At 39.4% G+C, this 22,963-nt stretch overlaps 1 protein-coding gene across 1 annotated transcript; it reads right to left on the reverse strand.

The window, feature by feature from the left end:
- Positions 1-8,050: 8,050 nt before the first annotated feature.
- LOC134661644 (cytosolic non-specific dipeptidase) lies at positions 8,051-17,003 on the reverse strand. Its single transcript, XM_063517791.1, has 9 exons — positions 16,588-17,003; positions 15,759-15,956; positions 14,282-14,543; positions 12,115-12,262; positions 11,431-11,531; positions 10,959-11,089; positions 10,348-10,470; positions 9,654-9,812; positions 8,051-8,223 (listed from the first exon to the last, which is right to left on the reverse strand). The coding sequence occupies exons 1-9, from the start codon at positions 16,852-16,854 to the stop codon at positions 8,173-8,175; spliced, it is 1,440 nt and encodes a 479-aa protein (XP_063373861.1). The 5' UTR covers positions 16,855-17,003; the 3' UTR covers positions 8,051-8,172.
- Positions 17,004-22,963: the final 5,960 nt, after the last annotated feature.

The raw sequence follows: 22,963 nt of genomic DNA on the forward strand, positions 1-22,963 counted from the left end.
TTCATAAACTGTCTAAAATGTAAGCTGGTGGGTAAATGTTACTAGGTACTGAATTTATGGAGGATGATAATATGTAACTTGGGCCTCAAACATATTATAATACATTCATATGTACAGTTAATTCTAGTTCATAGGTAATAATAAGTATAGTTATAATTAAAAGAGGCTATATATAGCTGGTCAAGCTAATCTTGTTAGTAAAAAAAGGCGAGAAATTCAAATTTTCTATGGGACGATATCCCTTCGCGCCTACATTTTTCAAATTTTCGCCTTTTTCTACTGACAAGATCTGCTTGACCAGCTATATGTTATTTGTTATTAACTTAAAATATTTTTGTTACTTAAGCGAAGTGTAATTTAGAAAATTAGTAATAAGTATACTTAATATAGTGAACAACATGTTTTGCTATACCCTTCCAGGTCCTTTATGTATGTACCTATGTAACATACTGGTATGCAAATAAATATCTCTATCTCTATCTATACCAGGACCAAAAACTTACTACTACTAAAGATCATGAAAACATGTTAATTACCAATTGTTTCAGTTGAATATAAATGACTGAACAGATAGGTACCTGCCTCTGTCACAAACGCAGGTTCATGGACTGTGCGTACCAGTTTACAGTTCTCACCTACGGTGCTTCTTTGACAGAAGCTCTGAAGTCTAACTCGTTATTTGCCAGATTCATTCATACATTTATTCAAATAACAGACGTAGCTCGGAAAGCGCCCAAATTGAAGTCGACTGCCGGTGCCGGAAGAGGTCAAGATAACCACGGAGTGGGAGCCCCACTGATCGAACCGAGGAGCCGGTACACCTCGTCGGCGATGGCGCGATATTTTGGACTGCTTTTTGAGGGACTGACCAAAATTATTACAAAACCGAGACGAGTGGAAAAAAGAAGGAGGAGGCCTTTGCCCAGCAGTGGGACACAGTGGGCTCTTCATAAATAAAAATAATTAAATACATAAGTATTTTGTAATTGAGGTCATCTGCCGTTGCATGTTTCACTCTTGTAATTTCCTGGCTTCACGGCCCCTTTAACTGAACTGAGCCATGCCTATAACTGAACACATTTTTGACATAGGTATTTATATTTTTGGTTGTGAGTCCAGTTCGTTGGTTTAGTCGTTGCCTAGGACCTCTACTAGACAACCAAAAATATCACCACTATGTCGAAAACGCGGCCAACCAAATTAGAGGTCAACAACGTTCCGATATTGACCCTGTCTTACGAATACGTATAGTTAGCAGACCGACCTTTACCAGACAGACGATACCTTTAGTAAAACGCCAAAACTTTCAGACTCGGCAAAAAACTCAATTGTGGGTTAGGTACTTTATTCATTTTAAGGAGACATAATGACACAAATAAGCTTCGTGGTGCCAATAAAAGCATAAAACTGGGTCGCTTTTGAAAGGTAGTCAGATCGATTGAAATTGAATACAAATTTCACCTGAGGTCATCGAACGGATGGATTGATAATGTGATATTACAAAGGAAGCTGCGGATTATGCCGCGCTCTCATTTGCGCCGGACACTACATACAAGCGAGAATGATATCGTTATGATAAACAACAGTTACTTACAGGCCCCATTCATTACCCTACATCCTCTACTTGTATAACTAACTTCACGTCGCGGCTGATTGGGATCGACTAGGACAAATTATTATGCAGAGGGCTTACCGCGAACCACGTTCGACGTGTTGCCTCTCTGTCGCACTTGTAAATTAGTACGTAAGTGTAACAGGGAGGCAAGACGTCGAACGTGGTTCGCGGTAGCCCCTCAGGTTTTTAAGAGGCCGGTATCGATTTTAGTCGCAAAAATGTAAAATTGATAGATTTAGTCGATGAAATTGTACACCTTTTGTTACGTAATAGAAATAACAAGTAATAGGATACTATTAAGTATAGGATAATAGATATATTAGCACGTCTTCTTATCTTGCATTTGTATAGATAATTTTTTTGAAAGCTGACTCACTAAATTACTAATAAATTTTTTTCTGATGGAAGTTTAGCTAAACGCGCGTAAAGCACTGATTTAATCGATCTTATTTGTAAATTTCGTAAAGTTTGGACTGCTAAAAATGGTAATTTTGTATTACACATATCCTCTACTCCAACTTTCATAGACTACATTTTTGTTATATGATATTAAACAAGCGTAAATGAAAGTTAGACGAAATCAATTTTCACCAGAAATTACTTCAAAACAAGTGAACATTTTTCGTGAAAATCGACTTAATTTCAACGTAATTTTGATACTTAAACAATGTACAACATTTCCTGAAACTGTTATTATACATCATTTTTTATAATTTACTACTATAATTTTTTGACGAATTTTTAAAAACTGTCCCTTCTCGTCATATATTGCCGGTGACGCACGCTCGGGACCTCATTATTAAAAGGCAAGATGAGAAGACGTGCTAATAGAAACCAATAATTGTAATAAAAGGAGTACAATTTCAACGACTAAATCTATCAATTTTACATTTTGGCTCTAAATCGATAACGGGCTCTTAAATCCATTGTTTGGAAATCGTTACCTATCTGTAGTATCAGGTTAAAATTCAATATACATAACATAAGTACCTAACTAAGTATAGCTGGCCAACCAAATCGAGTCAGTAAAAAAAGGCGCGAAATTCAAACTTTCTATGGGACGATATCCCTTCACGTCTACATTTTTCAAATTTGCCGCCTTTTTCTACTGTCAAGATCTGGTTAACCAAGTATAAATCATCATTACATCTAAAGAAATACAAAGTCGCATTAACTCGTCATGGAACAGGTACTGGTCGCTTAAGGAAATAACGAAGAAAACCCATCAATACCACTTCAGTTAAAAGTCGCATTTTCAACTCTTGTATCCTGCCCTGCATGACATATGGCTGTCAGACATGGGCATTAACAAAAGAACACACGAAAAGACTAGAAACAACACAACATAACATCGAAAGAAGTATGCTGAACATAAGGAGAACAGATCTTATCAACCTAAAGACCCTACGTAGAAGAACACGTGTTAAAGATGTTTCATATACTATCAAGAGATCCAAATGGAAGTGGGCAGGACACATACTTCGATGCAAGGAAGACAAATGGGCCAAAGAAGTGACTGATTGGTATCCTAGGGAAGGAGGCAGAAAAAACTATAGACCTCTACGAAGATGGGAAGATGACTTCATAGCTATGGCTGGTACCACTTGGCGGAGAAAAACACATGATCGGGAACTGTGGAGGTACTTGGGGGAGGCCTATGCTGGAAAGCAAGACAATCTTGACTCCGATAACTGACAACGTAAATATAGAGTAATATATCGTTTTATTTTTGTTCAACTTAAAAGAGGAATAACATGTTCTATTATATTTTGTAAAACTAGTTGATAAGATTGTTAAATAAAGGCTTATTGAATTGAATTGACTCTATTTACCTAATTTTAGATTTTCTTTCAGTCATAACCTTCTAGTAACTATATAGAATCTAGTTCGTTACACTATATAGCATTCTGTTCTACAGGTATGATGCAGAGTATCTAGGCTATCTAATTCATTTTTGTAACCGGCGGGGTCGTCTCTCGGATTTTTTTTTTCAAGGTTGAAAAACCATAAGTATCAAAAGGCATTCTGTACCTTATAAACATTAGGCTACAGGAGTATGTACTGTACCTACATATTTTCCAGAAATCGTTTTTTCCAGATTGCGATTTTAGCCATTCGCAATTTTTACCATTTTGTTTTTTCTCAATAGCTTCCTTTCCCGAAAGCATATCTAACCATTCGCATATTTCCCCATTCATTTTATTTCCAGTAGCTTATTTTCCATATAATTTGATTATGTATTCTTATTATGCGGGCTGCTATATTGAAAATACTTGTATGAACAATATAAGCTATGCCGATGACATGGTGCTGCTGAGTCCGTCTATCGGGGCATAAAGACAACTAGTGGCCAAGTGTGAAAAATATGCAAAAAAGCACGGACTTTTGTACAACGCTGAGAGTGAGATTATGTTTTTTAAGGCTGGTAGAATTAAACCATATTATGTACCTCCAGTGTCTCTTGGTGGAGTTGTACTGAAGGTAGTCAATAGTTTTAAGTACCTGGGTCACATCATAACTGATGACCTTTGTGATGACAGCGATATTGAAAGGGATCGAAGGGCGTTGTCGGTAAGGGCAAATATGCTGGCCCGCAGGTTTGCTAGATGTTCACTTCAGGTAATAAAATAAATAAAAAATAATTAAAAAATTAAAAATAAACAAAAATAAAACCAAAATAAAATAACTTAATATAAAATCTTTTTTTAAAAAAAGGGAACCGCCTTCAAAAAACCAACCCACTGAAAAGTACAAAATAATTTTTATATGGCACCCCTTTACGTGTCCAGTCCCTATGCCGTCGTAAAGCGAATTTTTGCCAAAAAGTAATTAATACCTAATAATAAGAAAATTAATAATCATCCGGGTAATTACTTAGTTTTTGAAGTCGGTGCCAAACCAAATTTTTTGAGAACCGATATTTTAGACAACGAAGAACGCTGCACTTACTTGCATTATAAAGACATACTTATTTTACTCATTAATTTAGTTCTTGTAGGTACTACGTTCTCGTATTTATTTTCTGATTGGTAGTAAAGACTGTTTTTGTTGGTTTGGCACCGCCTTCAAAAACTAAGTAATTACCCGGATGATTATTAATTTTCTTATTATTAGGTATTAATTACTTTTTGGCAAAAATTCGCTTTACGACGGCATAGGGACTGGACACGTAAAGGGGTGCCATATAAAAATTATTTTGTACTTTTCAGTGGGTTGGTTTTTTGAAGGCGGTTCCCTTTTTTTAAAAAAAGATTTTATATTAAGTTATTTTATTTTGGTTTTATTTTTGTTTATTTTTAATTTTTTAATTATTTTTTATTTATTTTATTTTATTTTTTACTTTTTAGTGATAGGTAGGTACTTCATTTATTTTAGGTTTTGGGCTAAAATACTAATTTGTTAGGCTCTCCATTTAGTTTTGGGCTAGTAACTACCTACTAATGTTGGTGATGGCCTAACTCGATGATAATCGCGACACAACATAATATGACGTTTTGGTGCTAAACGATTTGTATGTATATTGCTCCCACTTCCACTCCCATTCCCAGTCCCAGTCCGAGTCCGACTCCCACTCCCACTATTTTATCTAAATCGGTTTCAGCAACATAAATTTGTTGGTAAGTATCCCGATAGCATGGCCACCTACCGGGTCCAATTGGTTTTTCAAACCATCCATGCACTGTACACTAAAACCTTCTCCAGAATGTAACAAACACTTTTCTGAAAACCGCATCAAAATCGGCTCAGCCAAACGCGAGATAATCACGAACAAACATACACAGATACATACGTACATACATACATACGGGTCAAACTGAGAACGTCCTTTTTTAAAGGCAGTTAGAAAAAAGTTCATCGACCCACCTAGTGGAACTCTGCAACATAGGCACACGACGACAGAAGAAATTAGATATTGTCGGCTAAAGTTTCAATGGCATTAAGAGGAAAGGGGACGGCCGCTTCTCCAAACGTAGTCCCCATTTTCCTCTCTGGATATTGACATTATGGAAAATATTTTAACATAATTGGATGTATACTAGCCATAGCAATGCCCCTACGTTTGATTTTTTTAGATTTTTTATTGTTGTGAAAAATTAGGAGTGAAAAACAGTTTTCATACAATCGCGCGAGTCTCCGCTGTTTTCCTAGGATAGCGGTGCCTTCTACTTATCACATTGCGGCATGATCCCATTTAAATGATATTGAATTATTATTTGTGTATGCCGCCTCTTTGTCCGTGTTTATATACATTAATGCTTTCTAGTCTGCATCCAATAACCCTTTTACATAAATATACCCCGCACCCAGCTTTGAACATTAGTAATTTTATCCAATACACATTATCCGCTGTAAAAAAATTGTGATTGGTCAATAAGTTTTGATTGGTTAAAATAAAAATGTCAAGCCTCTTGCACGGCATTACAGTATTTGGCGACGTCAAACTGCGCACTATACAGTTGAGTTGGGTCACTCGCGGCACAATGTACACGACGTGGGGTCATTGACTACAGAGTCAAAACTTCAATTAATCTAGTTCGTTGCTACAAACTGCATAGCCTAAGAATCCTCTAGACCAGCGGTCGACAACCCGCGGCCCGCGGGCCGCATGCGGCCCGTGAACCTGTCACTTGCGGCCCGCGAGCCTCCCTGGCTATTTTGTATGTAATATTGACAAACAACAATGTCTGATAAAGTCATAAATATTAACAAAGTGCGGCCCGCGTCAACTTCGTTAACTACTATGTGTCCCTTGGCTGCTAAAAGGTTGCCGACCGCTGCTCTAGACGGAGGTTAGAGCAATTATTTCATGAAACCGATGCTGCCAAAAATACTGGGGTGCGGGGGACGAGGTGAGCGAGTCCCGTGCCGTGATTGGTCCGTTCAAAGACACGGACCTCACACAAAGACACTTTGACTCGAAAATGGAGTAAAACTACCGTATATTTGTGGCAGAGGGGGTAGCGCTACTATGCTTAGTCTGAAGGATGCAGGGCCGGATTAACCCTAAGGCAGAGTAGGCAACTGCCTATGGGCCCCGCCTCGGCTAGGGGGCCCCGGCGGCCCCGCGCTTGTAAAAAATATTTGTTCCAAAATTCATTAAAAAAAAATATGTTACCTACTCATACCTAATGTCCAATATCAATTTCTCAGACACAGAAACATTAGATGATTATGAACCTAAATTATGTTATTTTATAGCTTTTAAAGTCTGTAATGTCGAGCTCGAATTTCAGGCTCTCGAGGGCCTAAAACCTCATCAATGGAAAGTCAGTAATGTAGAAATTGCTGAGCTCGGCCTTCAGCCTCACTTTTTACCTCAATTTTTGGTTTATCTTCCAAATTTCCTCTTCTTCAGCTTAGCCTTTGGCCTCGCTGTGCCAAGCTCGGCCTGCGGCCTCGCTTTTAAATACAATGGACGTTGGTTGGCGTCTGTGCTCTAGCCGAGCTTATCCTGAAACACGGCTTTGACCTCGCATGAAAGCACGCCTCACTTGGGAACTTCGGATTTTTAGGCCCGGTCCGGCCTTTTTAACACGCTTTCACAATTATTTCACAAAAAATTTCGCGCTCGCGTTTTTTGCTGCTTTTCAGGTTGACTCTGTACCTACATGCTAGCTTGACTGGTGAATGAAGTGTCATTTATACATGGAAAGTCTATATTATTACGTTAATTTTAATCATGTGGCTCGGCGTATGGTCTTATGGTCGGACAATCGCTGTTCAGCCTGGTAAAATATTTAACTACCTATTGAGAAAAAAAAGGGCTCTCCCCACACTGGAAAAAGGAATCGCCAAAAACTGATAGAAAAAAGCTTTATGTCCACGCTATTGCGTGTATTGCGTGTATTTTTCGCTCTTATTAGAGCGAAAAATACATTGCTCGGCTTGTTCGGATCGGCTCGATCAGTCGAAACACCAGCACCTGAAGGTTGAAATTAAAATCGCAAACTTACATCCTTGTACTGAACAACTGAACATTATGTATGTAGAATTGACTGTAAAGTGTAAGGGGGCCCCGAGCACTGCACTGCCTAGGGGCCCCGACATGCTTAATCCGGCCCTGGAAGGATGTCTTGTCTGTGCTACAAACACATTGGGCCAGTGAGACAACCGTATGTCATTTAGATTAATGTTGTTCTCTATGTATTCTAATACTACGTAAGTACTACTAGGTTAATTAGGTAGGTACATACTTTCATTCTCAAATAACTAATACAAAACAATTCTTACTTACATGAAAACGAAAAATAAATATACTGAATGTAGATATTTTTATAAGTACACAGTTTGCACAAAATAAATACATATTGCACGAGGATTGAAAAAAAATCTTATTATTTTCAAATAAATGTAATAAAAAACTTGCACAAAATAAATCTAAACTAGCAATGTGACCAATAAATGTCATAATATAATACTGTAATAGTGATTATTTATTATGCTAAGGCACCATTTGAATATTAACTTTATTATGCTGTGTATGAATATAATATGTACTTTGATTATGCGAAATGAGATGTATTTTTAGTACTTGATGGTTGATAACCGTCGCTCCTTTACTTAGAGAGTTTGCCAACTTCGTGCAGGTAGGCGGCGAACAACTTGATCTGCAACCAAGAATAAATAAATAAATAAATATTATAGGACATTATTACACAAATTGACTAAGCCCCACGGTAAGCTCAAGAAAGCTTGTGTTGTGGGTACTCAGACAACGATATATATAATATACAAATACTTAAATACATAGAAAACAACCATGACTCAGGAACAAATATCTGTGCTCATCACACAAATAAATGCCCTTACTGGGATTCGAACCCAGGACCGCGGCTTCACAGGCAGGGTCACTACCCACTAGGCCAGACCGGTCGTCAAACACAAACAAACATTGGTCAATATTTCCCCGATCAAAACTGCTACATAATTCGTAATTAATAAAAACTTCCTTGGCTTAGCTTTATACAACGCCAGGCACCACATAGTGTAACGAAAATAATGTATTAAACATTTAGGTAAGTACTAAACAACAAAAAAATGCTTGGTGAGGTTGATAATTATCTGTAGAAATTTGAACACAAATGTTTCTGCCATCTCAGAATAGTTATTGATCACTAGGTACAACCACACCTTATAAAACAAAGTCCCCCGCCGCGTCTGTCTGTGTGTATATTTGTTCGCGAAAAATACTACACGATTTTGACGTGTCTCTTTATTGAAAAACACTGTTGTAAAGTAAGTTATAGCAAATATATAGGTAGGTAGGTTTGGATTTTTGTGCGATAGAGAGAGTTGATAACGACTAATTTAGCTGTCTTTTTCTTGCTATCCCAACTTTATTTGCAACAAGAATCATTTTCACTTGTAATATATTATTTTTGATTGTTGAAACTTATTAATGTTAAATTTACATTATTACCTTAGATTTTGTCATATAACAAATATACAACGCTTTATCATAAATAACCGTGTTTCATTTTTAACACTACACTAAGTATCAAAATAATATGAGTGCCGTATCGCTTCGGGGCGGTCTATCGTCCTACACTACCAAAACGTAATATCTAGAATATCAGTGACATTAAATTTGAACCTTAAAACATATGGGATTGAACTCTGGGGAACGGCCAGTAACTCAAACCTCGAGATTTTGCAAAGGTTTCAGAATAACGTCCTAAGGGCTGTAACATGTGCACCATGGTTTGCAAAGAATACAGAGATACATGAATACCTAAAGATTCCAACAATCAAAGAGGAAGTTAACAGATATTGTGTTAAGTACAAAGAACGACTAAAAAAACATACAAAGGAACTTGCAAGGGACTTGGTAAACACCAATGACAATCCGAGTAGGCTGAAAAGGTGGCAAATACTGCGACTAGACCAGAGGCACTAAGTGGCACTAGAAGATAAATACTATCAGTCAAGAGAGAGTATTTAATGGAATACCTCTCAAAACCCTCAAAAAAGACATAACATCTGATTATGGCTAAAACAGCCGATTGCAGATAAAAAGAGGAAAAAAAAAAAAACTCACGCCCTCGATGTAGTTCCTGCAGTTGATCTTCTCGTTCTGCGAGTGCGCCATGTCGTCGCCGGCGCCCATGGGCAGCAGCAGCACGTTGCGCCCGCTCGCCTCCTGCAGCGTGATGGTCACGGGGATGGACCCGCCCTCGCGCGACATGTCTGGCTCAGTCTGTTGAAAAACTCGCACTGTAGGTAGTACTTGGGTAGTACTATGTAAAAATGTTACGACGAAAGTGGACGAAGTCGTGTGACCGCATCTCCATTTTCCTCTGTAGATATTAACATTATAGAAAATATTTTTACACAATTTTGATGTATCAACCATAGATATGCCTTTTCCTTCGATTTTATTCGCGATCTATTCATTATTAGAAGAGTTAGGAGCTTTCAAAAATTTGTATGAAATTTTTTGCTCCAACTTTTATAATAATAAAAGAAAATTAGCACCTCACCCCGCTTCAGCTGGTGCTACCACCGACGGTTCACGCACGCAACCTTGCCATTATACTTCGCGCCAAAAAAACAGAAAGTCCTCTGCCCTGTCCCCCTACAATTCTTGCACGCTCCCTATACTGTATACGTATACGTACATATAATGTAAGTCTACAATATTACTAAATGCAATTGTATCCAATGTAGCAATACGAGACTGTTTGTTTCTAAATAAATAAATAAATATATGTATTATAGTAGTAGTGTTGTACCTGGTAGATGAGCCTGGTGGCGCGCGCGGCGGCCTGGTAGTGCGGGTGGTGCGGGTCCTCGGTCCACGCGCGCCCGCTCTGCGCAGATATCTTCATCTTGTTCGGCGATCCGCGCTCGGCCCACTGAAAGGTCCAACAATACCTTACAAATGCATGCATTCGCAAGCCCCATTACTTCATTCAACTAGCTGTTAGGCTTAGTACCACTGCGATTAATTACGATGAAGCATGCCGTACGACGTACGTTATACTTTTTGCGGTTCTGTAACCGCAAAAAAAAATCGAAGTGCGTTCTAAGCCATAGTCACTATGGGTGGGTAAATATTAAATTACTTACTGACATTCAACTGGGCTGAAATTTGGTATTCATATGCATGACAAAGCAATATTATGATGACATCAAGCTGATCTGATGATGTAAAATTATAGACCGTAGCTAGCCATAGGATTAAAGTGATAAAACATCGCAGACTCTTTTTGTTTGGGTTTAATTAAATCATAAACAGCTGCGACACAGTTCCTGTTCATACTAATGCAGCTGCTTACGAACAAATAGTTATAAGATGTATCTTACTATGTTCAATAAAAATCTTTAAACAGATGGCACAAACCTTTTTGTGGATGTAATCAAACACTAGTCTCTCCACCTCCTCGGGCTCCTGGTTGGGCACTATCCTCAGCGAGAACTTTCCGATCACCTTCCCCGGGATCACCGTCTTAGCGCCTGGCTGGAATGCAGCTCCTGAAAATGAAATCAGATTGTTGGCAAACATTTCATTTTTGGTACAAGCTCTTATTGCTGACTGTACTTTTCTTACCACAGGCAACTAATACTCATGGTGGCAATTCTAATAACCCCGAACACAATTAGGTTGCATTGTTTCACCACAGAGTTCCTATGGCCACCTCCTGTCTACATCATCAGATACTTACCTTCATACATTCCAAGAAGATAATAGAGAAGATACAGATAGCGTGTTATACATAATAGGCGCGGCGTTCAAAGGGTTAACTGTCAATTTCTAAACCATGGTTCAAAAACCACAAATGGTAATTCATAAGTGTTACTCTTAGTACAAGTACCTTCGATTCCGTGCAACGACAAGGTCGGATACCTCCACCGGTGCATAAGGAGCTGTTCTTTGACACCGTTGTGCGCCAGTTTTGGGGTTCCGATCGTGTTCCTGTAAAATTAAACTTATCCTTTAAAGAAACCTACTCTATAATTGTTAAAAGCACGGTTAATGTACTGCCTTATTGTATATTCATAGTTTAAACTCACTTTCTCTTCTCCCACATGTTAGCTTGGTTTTGTTTTATTTTATTTTTATTTTCATTATGTTTTCCCTGGTTGCCAACCAGCGCCATGGCTAAGTGTCTTAGACATCGGCATATGCTGAGTGGCATCCATTTTGGTGTTAAAATATATTAGAATAAGATGTATTATAGGTTAAGTTTTATGTTTTACACCAAATAAAGTTTTTCTATTCTATTCTATTCTATAAGCAGACTAATTTCCACTTGCAATACAATTAAACTGTAAAAACCTCTTAAAATATCGTAAAACGGACGCTCAGTATTTTCCAATGGACTCTACTATGCTTTACATTAGCAAACTTTCCTTTATCTCCTCGCTTCCCGCCGACGGGTCGGATATCGGGTTGCTGACGCGAGTAGTATCGACCTGACCAGAGTATCAAAATTCAATTCTAAATAAAAAACGTGAAGGTCGTTTTTGGTTAGCAAATTTAGACCCCTGCAAATTACCTGTATGCCTCGGGATCGAAATCAATGGACGTGTACAGTTTCTTTTCGGCTTCCGTCAACGGAGCGACAGATTTGTAGATATCCGTCACTAGGATCTTGCCGTCCTTGTCCACCAACTGGTCCATCAGGTAAATGAGATCAGACATAGCTGAAATACAATTCTTGGATTCATAAGGAAGTATCTACAATTACCTACCTAAGTATCTTCCTTGTATCTGCAATATATTGCTGTTATATTCGAAATTACATAGCTATCTAGATAAGGGCAAGTTATCAGACGAGCTTGGGTTAAATAAAGTACTAAAGAATACATTAATAGACGTCGCTTCGACATCTGTTCTACTTGTTTTGTATAAAGTACTTACTTACTGTAATTGTACAAAATAATCTTGAACAAGCTAAGATTTTTATATATGGAGATACGATATATGATTCTTCTAATCTATAAAATAGAATAATCGTGCTTTGTTGACAACTGTTGAGTTAAAGATAACATTATTGCACATTATATAAATCATGGCCAGTTTTGTTGTTTTCGTGACAATAACGTAATAAATGGGTGAACATTTGTACCTACATAAATCTAAGTACCTAGAAACAATGTATGCAACACCGAGATACTTTATCGGATTAACTTAAAGCGATAGACACACGTGGTTACAGCGATATGCGGCTGATGGAATGCTTGTCGAGTTCGATAAACAAGTAGGCAAATAAGTAATTAGATAGCAATGTTTGTTCTGGAAATAGGTACCTACCTACATCAAATTTCATGTACAGTCGAGTTCACAAACATCTTTACAAGCCAAAGTTTCAAAAACATAATTTAAACGCCTCTAAGACAATGACAATAAAAATGTGCTTTTGGAACGTTGGCTTGTAAAGATGTTTCTGAACTCGTCAGAAGTACATAGCTGAGCGGGTGATGTGTTCGAAACTTTTTTACAACCCGATAATTTTCAACCCGGCCTAAAACTTGATATGATTAATATTATTGAAAACCTTTTGTGAGAAGGATGCGCGGTTAAATGCATACAAGCAATTAATAAGTTCTATGAGGCCAAAGTCGCGGACGAAGGTTGGTAACAATTCGCAATACTTCTGGAATTTTCTGACTGACACAATACCCATGCCCATACATGATTACGAGCCATATTACCTAGGTACAATTGATTCATTACTCAGAAATTATGTTTTTTTTTACTGCTCCATACCTAAGCAATATGTAGATATACCTAATGGCTCGGATTTCAATGTCACAGGGCGGACACGCCATACATCAAAAATCATTTGCGTTTATATGTGTTCACGGCACGTCTGTACACGCGTCATTGTGTATGTGTGGGTAAGTCGCTTTACTGAGAGCACGCCAGAAGTCCGCCAGATTCATGTCGCGGGGCGAGCACGGGGCGAGGTAATGCGAGTCGTGACCTCGTGGCGGGGCGGTGCGTGGCCGTTCTGTATGATAATACTATTACTTATTCTGTGACAATGTTGCAACATATTTTTTTTTTAATAAATAAATAATTAAAGAAGCAGAGTTTAAAGGAAAATAAGTTTTTAGAAAGAATTAAATTTTTTGTAAGTACAAGCTTTTATCGCTGACTGTATTTTTCTTTCCACCGGCAACTAATACTCATCGAGACAATTCTAACAACCTCAAACACAATTGTAATAAATTTACGTTGCTTTATCGCAGAGTTCCCATGGCCACCTCCTGTCTCCATCATCAGATCAGCTCCATGTAATCATATTGCATTGTCATTCGATACACATATGTATGCAAAATTTGAGCTCAATCTAAAATGTGGAAGTGGTTTTTATCTTCCTAGATTTGACACACACTAACAAAATAACATACATTGTAAAAAGATCACGCATGCACGTTTTCCTTTAGATTGTTATGTAATAAATATTCAAAAGGGGGGAGGAAATCGGCCGATTCTTATTCTTTCTAACATAGAGGGAGAGGCTCAAAAACTGGCTCATTTCGTTTAATACGTTTTATTATATTACGTTTATTACATGAACGTACGTATTCAGGCCATGCTGCCTGAATTAAATTTACAAACAATACAATAAAGCGATCCATTTGCACACATAAACAAACAGTTAGTCAATCATTAATGCTGCGCAAATAGCGTCTGGTGTAATTTTACATACATACCTTCATGTACAGTTCCACCATAAACACCACTGTGCAGATCCATTTTGGCACATTCAACTTCCAAGAAATAGTAGCTTATGCCACGGAGACCATACGTGATACACGGCTTGGTGGTTCCCAACCAGTAGTTGTCAGATATGCATACATAGTCCACAGTATCGAAGAAACCCTCAGGTTTTAGTTTCTCAATTAAGAGAGCATCTAGACCTTCTGAGCCAGACTCCTCCATACATTCAAATACAAATTTCAAGTTCACTGGTAGCTATAAAGGAAAAACATTTGCAGTGTTAGAATTATGTAGTTAACACATTATTTTACACAATAACACAACAAAAGACATTTAAAGAATCAGATACAACTTAATAAGAGTTGCCCCATTTTCCCTCCCCTTCTAGATATTCAGTAGACTATTACATCCCAATGGAATATAGAAAATTCCCAGGCAGAGACTCATTACTCGCTCCACTATCATCACTTTCTCCTTTGATCCCATCTTGTGCTCACCGGACCAGAACAGTAGGATAACTACATAAGTGTGACATAAGTAACATACACTACAAGTAATCAAATAATTTGTAATTTATGTATTAATAATAATAAAAACCTATTATTCATTTTTTTCAATATGTTGGTACAGGAATGGGTGCTTTAGCACCACACATTTTAACATTTGGCAAACAACAAGGCAGCAGTCATGGTGATGCCTCAAACATATGTATAGTATGTTGGGTAAGCCAGACTACAGGAACAGAAGCCTTCATCTGAACCAAGCTCTAATTAATGGAAGGGGAGCCCAAGAGGGGATTTTTGTGTTTACTCGAGCGCGTCAGTTTAAGATACGAGTGATATCTTGCTACCCCGTGTAGTCTACCTTTACCCCTTTTAGCCATCTATGTTGAGCCCTTGGTTGGTGGGGGGTTCAACAAATTGTTAAGCAGATTGTGGATTTGGTAATATTAGTCCAAATTAACGCTATAATTGTGCTATTACTAAATCTGATAAAGAAATGCATGCAATTTCTTTAATCTGACGGTTACAATGTAAAAAATAAAAAAAAATAGGCATCAAACTTGTGTTCGTCAGATTAAGAAAATGCCTACAAATAAGTGTTATATTAAGTTATAGAAAAAATATAGCATTAACGTGGACAAAAACGACCAAACCCATAAACTGCTTAACGATTTTTTAACCCTCCACCAACCTCCCGAAATGAAAAAAAAAATTGTAGACGCTTTCTGGCTGCTGGAAAAAAAAACTTTATATAACTTTTTTTCTTCTTATCATCTAATATTTCGATTCCAATAGGTCTGTACGACGCTCAAGTAAGTACACATTTAGCATCGTCGGATCCCCAACTATAACAACACTAAGCTATTACAGACATATTCAAAACTCAAATTCTCAGCCTGCAGTAAACATGTAAACAGCTTCTTACAATGACATTAATTTATTTGAGTATAGATATATGCTATCTTACCTCCTCACCAACAGCCTTGTATGCATTAATTGCATGTAGCCATCCAAGCACAGGGCCTTTATCATCAGTGGAGCCACGGCCATACAGCTTGTCACTGCGCTCCACCAACTCAAACGGCTCAGTGTGCCACCCATCTGACTTTAAAGCAGGCTGCACATCTAAATGACCGTAAATGCATATTGTGTTCTTCTTGGGGTCCTGGGTGAGATAAAAGAAACAAAGCTATTAATAAAACCTTTAAAACTGTAAAGACTGCACAATTTCAAGGTTATGATTAAACTAAAAATGAAATTAACACTGATTTAAACTTTCACGATTTTTACACATTATTAAATTATACAACGGGACTTAATCGCGTATCTAAGTTTTAAGATTTACCTCCGACGTTTCGAGGACGGCGTTGTCCCCGTGGTCTCGGAGAAGACTGGCTTAAGTTGACATCAGCATCGTCTAACCGCGCGAGTTTTTCGAACTACCCGCACTTGGTCTTGTTTAACCGCTTGAACGTTTTGCGCACTAGGGATGTCACTCTGTCGACACACAACACTAACGATATTCGATTTATCGACTGTCGATAAATCGGATATCTTAAAACTTAGATACGCGATTAAGTCCCGTTGTATAATTTAATAAAAATGAAATTGATTATATCTTATTACAAGCTCTTTAAGTCTTTACAATCTCTCTGAATAGAAGCCATAAAAAGAACAATGAATGCAATAATGGCAATAATGGCAACAATTCGTTTTAGAAATGAGTTGTCCACAAAACAACTTTACATGAATTACAACTTTCTGTCTATAAATATTTTACTTATGGAGTAACTTACGTTTCCCAAGACTCCAACTAGAACAGGGGGAAGTTTAACTTCCTTTTGATCAATAGTCTGGTGGCCGACATCTCTGAGCTCCGTGCGAGCGCCCACCTCTTTCAACTTATCCTGCATCCAGTGTACCATGCGTACACAGTCATCCCGGTATTTTATATCACACGATACCGAAGGAATCGCAACCGCCTCTTTCAAAAGGTTCTTATAAGTGCTAACATTAGCATCTACATGCTTAAATATTGCTGGCAGAGTTTTTTCTGTTGCCATTTTTAAGGGAGACTTAAGAGATGTAGAATACTTTTGCCTTCGATAGCCCCACTGGCACTGATTAAATCTAGCAACAGCAATTGTCGGCAATTTATTATCAATGCAAACACGTACGGCTTTTGAAATAAAGGGAGAGGGAAATAGGACGGGAAACATGATTAGAGCATTTCGAGATGACGTTGACGTTTACGCTCCGGTTCACGACTACTATTGTCAAATAGAGTCCGGTTAATGCTCAACCCAGGAATGTACAGCCCAATAATTGGCGTCCACTTTTATGGACGCGAATTATTGGGTTGTACATTATTGCCCTGTCCAAACAGTGGCTTCATATTATTGGCACGGACCAAGCTTGTACACCCTGATAACGCTCAACCCAATAATACACGACCCAATAATACGAATCCATTTAGTGAACGCCGAATATTGGTCGCATATTATTGGCCCGTACCGATAATGCTCGACCTGGGATTGCTCAACCCAGGAATGTACAGCCCAATAATTGGCGTCCACTTTTCGCTGCAAACCACAGACTATAAATATTTGACACATAGAGTGATATTCTAGGGCTGGGACGACGATTTTTAAGTTTACGATTCAATAATGTTGTCATGCGCAAAAAATAAAGCAAATACTGTACTGGTATTATGATGTATTATAGCTTGTCAACCAAATCTTGTCAGTAAAAAAAGGCGCGAAATTCAAATTTTCTATGGGACGTTATCCCTTCGCGCCTACATTTTTCAAATTTGCCGCCTTTTTCTACTGTCAAAATCTGGTTGACCAAGTATATAAATTATAGTTTGTCAAAGGACTGTCTCATTTCAAACATAGAGAGAATCATACTGTCTTTGTCTTACACTAGTACTAGCACCCAAAAGAAAAGGATGAGTATAGTTTATAGGATGAGAATTTATTTGTGGTAACACACTATCGCACCGCCCCCGACCTTGGTGCGTGGCACCCATAAGTGAGAGCGAGAAAGAGATATCTGTCTCTCGCTCTTATTTATGGGTGCGACGCACCAACGTCGCGTTGCGGTGCGGTGCGATAGTGTGTTATCACTTTTATATACTTACAATTTGGTTTGACCAACTATATATTTCTTTGTCATAAGCCCCCTCCACACTCATGCGCGAATCGAGGCGCGAAGCCGTGAACGCGAGTGCGGAGTCGATTTCGCAGTGTGTAGGGGGCCTAAGGTGGAAGTTGGTGGAAGGATATTATGGTCTTGTTACGGAGCTCCTGGATGTGGTGGTGCAATTTAGGAGGATGTCGTCGGCGTATTGCATGATTGTGGTTGCCATTTTGGTTGTTTTAAGCCCCCTCCAGACAATGTGCGTGAATCGCGGCGAGAAAACGCGAACGGGAGTGTGGAGGGGGCTTTAGAGGCGGTCCAGATTTTAAGGCCCCAGTACACAATGGGCCATCGCCGGCCACTCCAAGGGACGCAGCCATGCGGTAGAATGAGATAGCAATATCACTTGCTCCCTCTAACGCATAAATGCGTCCCTTGGAGTGGCCGGCGATGGCCCATTGTGTACTGGGGCCATAGCAGGTAGCATCCTAAAGAAGTGGTCTACGTGTGCCTCCGTGAGGGACAAAACATACGCAATGCGACGCTATGATTGGTCGAATTTATTCGTTGCTTACCATAATCCAAACTAAATTATGGTGGGGAATAAGAAAAATGTGAGACTGTGACAAGGACAAACAATAATAGCGCTTTCGCTGCTACTCCTACTGAAAGTTACATAAGACTATCCCGTTCTGTCAGTTATCCCTACCACTCTTGCCCAATCTTGTTTAATACTAGATTCATGACTGGGGCCTTTACATTATTGGTCCCAGCACTGAGCCCAAGTCGTAACACACTACCGCACCGCACCGATTTTTGCGCGCCCATAAGTGAGACCGAGAAACATATATCTCTTTCTCGCTCTCACATATTGTTGCGGCGCAACGTGGCCTTGGTGCGGTGCGGTAGTGTGTTATGGCTATTATGTTTTCCGGCAAAGATTTCAAGGATATGATAGCCTGGCCGCACAAGCACGGAATTTTCATTCGGTTTCCGTACGGAATATCAGGTGGGAACGGGACGTCCCTCTACAAATGCATAGCGCTGTCTCGCTTGCACATGTAAATTCCGTGGGTGTGCGGCCAATCTATAGCCCCCTCCAGACTCCAGAGTATGGAGGTGGCTTAGCAAAAGAAGTAAGCCCCTATTCGCACGGCAGCTTTTTCAACGCGCGTTAAAAAGCGTTTGAATGACACAAATGGATACATGTGTATTTATTGACATGACAGCGGTGGCGCTTTTTATTTTTTAGCGTTATTGGATTTTAAACTTTATGCCTTGGTTGTTAAATCGAATTTAGAGTGCGGACAGATTCAAGCGCTTTTTTAACGCGCGTTGAAAAAGCTGCCGTGCGAATGGGGGCTAAGGCCCCATACTCATGAGCGCTTTTGCAACGCGCGTTAAAAAAGCGTTTTAATGACACAAATGGATACATGTCTATGAAGGATATGGTCTTGTTTCGGAGCTCCTGGATGTGGTGGTGCAATTTAGGAGGATGTCGTCGGCGTATGCATGAATGTGGTTCCCATTTTGGTTGTTTTAAGCCCCATCTAGACTATGTGCGTGAATCGCGATGCGAAGCCACGAACGCGAGTGTCGAGGGGGCTTTAGAGGCGTGCAGCTAGGGTTGCCAGATCGAAAGGCGCTATTATCGGGAAAAAATATAAATTTTTCGGGATTTTGAGACTTAAGCCGGGAAAAAGAAAACATTCAAATTAAAGTACCTAATTGTATTAAAAACAACGATATTTTACATTATTGGCACTACGTAAACTGCTCTGCCCATAGACGTTTTTATAACGCTGACGCGCTCGACGACAGTTCGGAACTTGAAATTATTGTTTTATAACGTGCAGCTATTTTTCGGGACATTAATTTCCACTTTGTCGGGAATCGGGAACACATGCTAAAAATCGGGAGAATCCCGCCAAATCCCGACCATCGGGCAACCCTAGTGTGAAGAAACCTGCATACATCTGCGAAGAAATTCAAAGGTGTACGAGGGGTATTCAAAATATTCTCGGTATGAGAATGAAAACAAACAAGTACGAAAAGTTTGATATTTTTATTTTTCAATATACTCCCCCCCTATGTTCATACACTTAAAAGATCGATCAATTATTTTTTTTAATCCTGCATAAAAATATTTTTTATCTTTGGTGTAAAAATGCTCCTCCACTGCCGCCTTCAATGCTTTATCATCGGAAAATTTATTTCCACGCAGATCCTTTTTAAGATTGGGGAACAAAAAGAAGTCGCTGGGGGCTAAGTCCGGACTATACGGTGGGTGAGTAACAGTTTCAAACCCACATTCAACAATAGCTGCCTTGGCAATATGAGCAGTATGGACGGGGGCGTTGTCATGCAGAAGCATAACACCTTTGGTTAACTTTCCTCGCCTCTTTTCTTTGATTACATCCTTTAATTGACGTAGAATGTTAGCGTAGTACTGTCCTGTGATATTTACACCTTTTTCTTTATAATCGATCAGTAATACTCCTTCACAATCCCAAAATATCGTGGCCATGACCTTGCCAGCTGAAGGGATGACCTTGAACTTCTTGGGATGAGCTGAACCCTTAATGTGCCACTGCATGGACTCTTGTTTACTCTCTGGGTCATAATGATGAACCCAGGTTTCATCTCCAGTAACTATTCTTTGCAGCACCTCATCAGGATTTTCACCGCACAGGTCAATAAAATCGGAACAACAAGCTACACGTATGTCTTTTTGAAGCCGAGTCAGCATTCGCGGAACCCATCTTGCACTTACTTTTGACATATTAAGATGGTCATGGATAATATCACGTACGGTACCAATAGAGAGATTGGTTACTTGTGCTATAGATTTTACCTTCACTCGACCATCTTCCAATATAAGTTTTTCCACCTTATCAATATTTTCTTGTGAAGTAGCTACTACAGGCCGGCCAGGTCTAGGGTCGTCTTCAACACTCTCCCTTCCACGTTTAAACTCGCTTGACCACTTTTGAATGGTAGATAAAGAAGGAGCAGACTCACGGTAAACACAATCCATTTCCTCTTTTATGGTTTTTTGATTTTTACCCTGTTTTGTCAAGAATTTTATCACGCATCGATGTTCTAATTTAGTTAACATTGTCAATTCCCACATGATGTTCATGTTTGTTCAGCAATTGCAGAAAAACAAAAGAACATCTCGGTTCGAATTATACTTTTTTTTAATGTCAATGAATAAACCTTAGCGGCCAGTAACGAAAGAAATTTTAGAAGAGGTTGTAAGATATCAATACCGAGAATATTTTGAACGCCCCTCGTATGTGAAGTCCCCAATCCGCATGGGGCTAGCGTGGGGCCTACAGCCCAAGCCCTCTCACGTATGAGAGGAGGCCTGTGCCCAGCAGTGGGACGTTTATAGGCTGAAATTATTATTATTATTATTTTAATATACACCGCCCGCTGATGTCTTATATGCTATTAAAAATTCAACATTAATAACAACTCAGTAGGCAGGCATAGCGGCCAATTTAGCGTATGGCACAGGCACTAGTTCTTACGATATTACCGTAATTTATTATTTGTGACGTTCCACGGCAAAAGGTACCTTATGGCACCTGGCGCTTACGTCGCATAGCGCCGCAATAATAATAGCGCGCGGCGGCGGAGCGGCGTTAATAATAGCGTAAGCGCCAACGGCCATAAGGTACCTTTACCCGTGGGACGTCACATTTTTATTAATCAAAGGACCTGAGCTGGTGAACAGAGTGCATGTGGCAGAAATGCTTGATAAAGTGCCTAATGTCTACATCTGCGGAAGCTATAAGATCAGGCCAATACAAGACAGTCACAGAATCGCGCCTGCGCTGGTACGGCATGTCATGAGAAGACCTATCGGGCCTCATATCGGGACCAAATCCACGTGGCAGACTCCTTACTAATACATGGATGTCATGCAGTTATTAAAAAGGATCTCTCCAATAACAATTTTGATCCAGTGACGACCCAGAAACGATATCTCTGGAGAAGGAGGATTAGGAGAGCCGACCCCAATTAGAAATGGGACAAGGCCGGAAGAAGAAGAGAATCAAAGGACCTGAGGTAAAAGTGAGAATAGGTTGAAAAGCAGATGCAACCTAGTCGCCTGCGCTCAGCTTCCCCCTGGATTAGCCCTTAAACCTGCACCTAACAGATTTGCTCATAGGGGGCTATGAGCTTGCTGTTGCGTCAAATAAAAAAGTAGTCTATTAATAACTACTAACTATAAATGTTTATTTTGCCGCATTCTTCACTATCGCTCCCTGTTTCACTGGCATCTAACCCAGAGGAGAAAAAAATTGCTCTCCGTCTTCCTCATGGCTGATATTTTACTTCACCGAAAAGCAATTGGTAGTATCAAATTATAATTTTGCACACAAGTTACAAGAAGTAAGTACGACCATTGGTTTAAAAATCAAACTTTATATATATAATTTCTTTGTATAATATTATAATAATCTGTTTTCTTTTTGACGTTTTGTAGTATAGCTGGTCAAGCAAACCTTGACAGTAAAAAAAAAGCGCGAAATTCAAATTTTCTATGGGACGATATCCCTTCGCGCCTACATTTTTCAAATTGTCGCCTTTTTCTACTGACAAGATCTGCTTGACCAGCTATATATGTATTGCTGTATGTTTATTTTCAAGTTTTTTTTTATTCTGGACAATTGCCATATACACTCGTACTGACGGTAAACGGCCTGATGGCCTGACTTTGGTACCATGGGAAAGGGGGCGGTGTTTGGTATGGGACGCTACGTGCGTCAGTAGTGTCAGTACCTTCGCCGCCTCCCATGTCAGCCGTACCTCACGCGTGGCCGGAGCGGCAGCGGAAACACAAGCGCATGTGAAGCGTCGAAAATATGATCCTCTCTCCCCTGCCTACATAATCGTCCCTTTCGCAGTTGAAACGGCGGGTAGCTGGGGGAGCCGATGCGGAGCGCTTCACACGCGACTTCGGACATCGACTCAGACGGAAAGGGGAAGGCCCCGAGTCGTTCTCGTTCCTCGTGCAAA

The sequence above is a fragment of the Cydia amplana genome, chromosome Z (genome assembly GCF_948474715.1).
Source record: "Cydia amplana chromosome Z, ilCydAmpl1.1, whole genome shotgun sequence".
Lineage (NCBI taxonomy): Eukaryota > Metazoa > Arthropoda > Insecta > Lepidoptera > Tortricidae > Cydia > Cydia amplana.

Coding starts and splice junctions, on each gene's coding strand:
- LOC134661644 (XM_063517791.1), bottom strand. CDS start 16,854: ATGGCAACAGAAAAAACTCTGCCAGCAATATTTAAGCATGTAGATGCT. Junction 14,544..15,758: donor ACAAGGCTGTTGGTGAGGAG/GTAAGATAGCAT, acceptor TTTCCTTTATAG/CTACCAGTGAACTTGAAATT. Junction 11,090..11,430: donor GTCGTTGCACGGAATCGAAG/GTACTTGTACTA, acceptor TTTCATTTTCAG/GAGCTGCATTCCAGCCAGGC.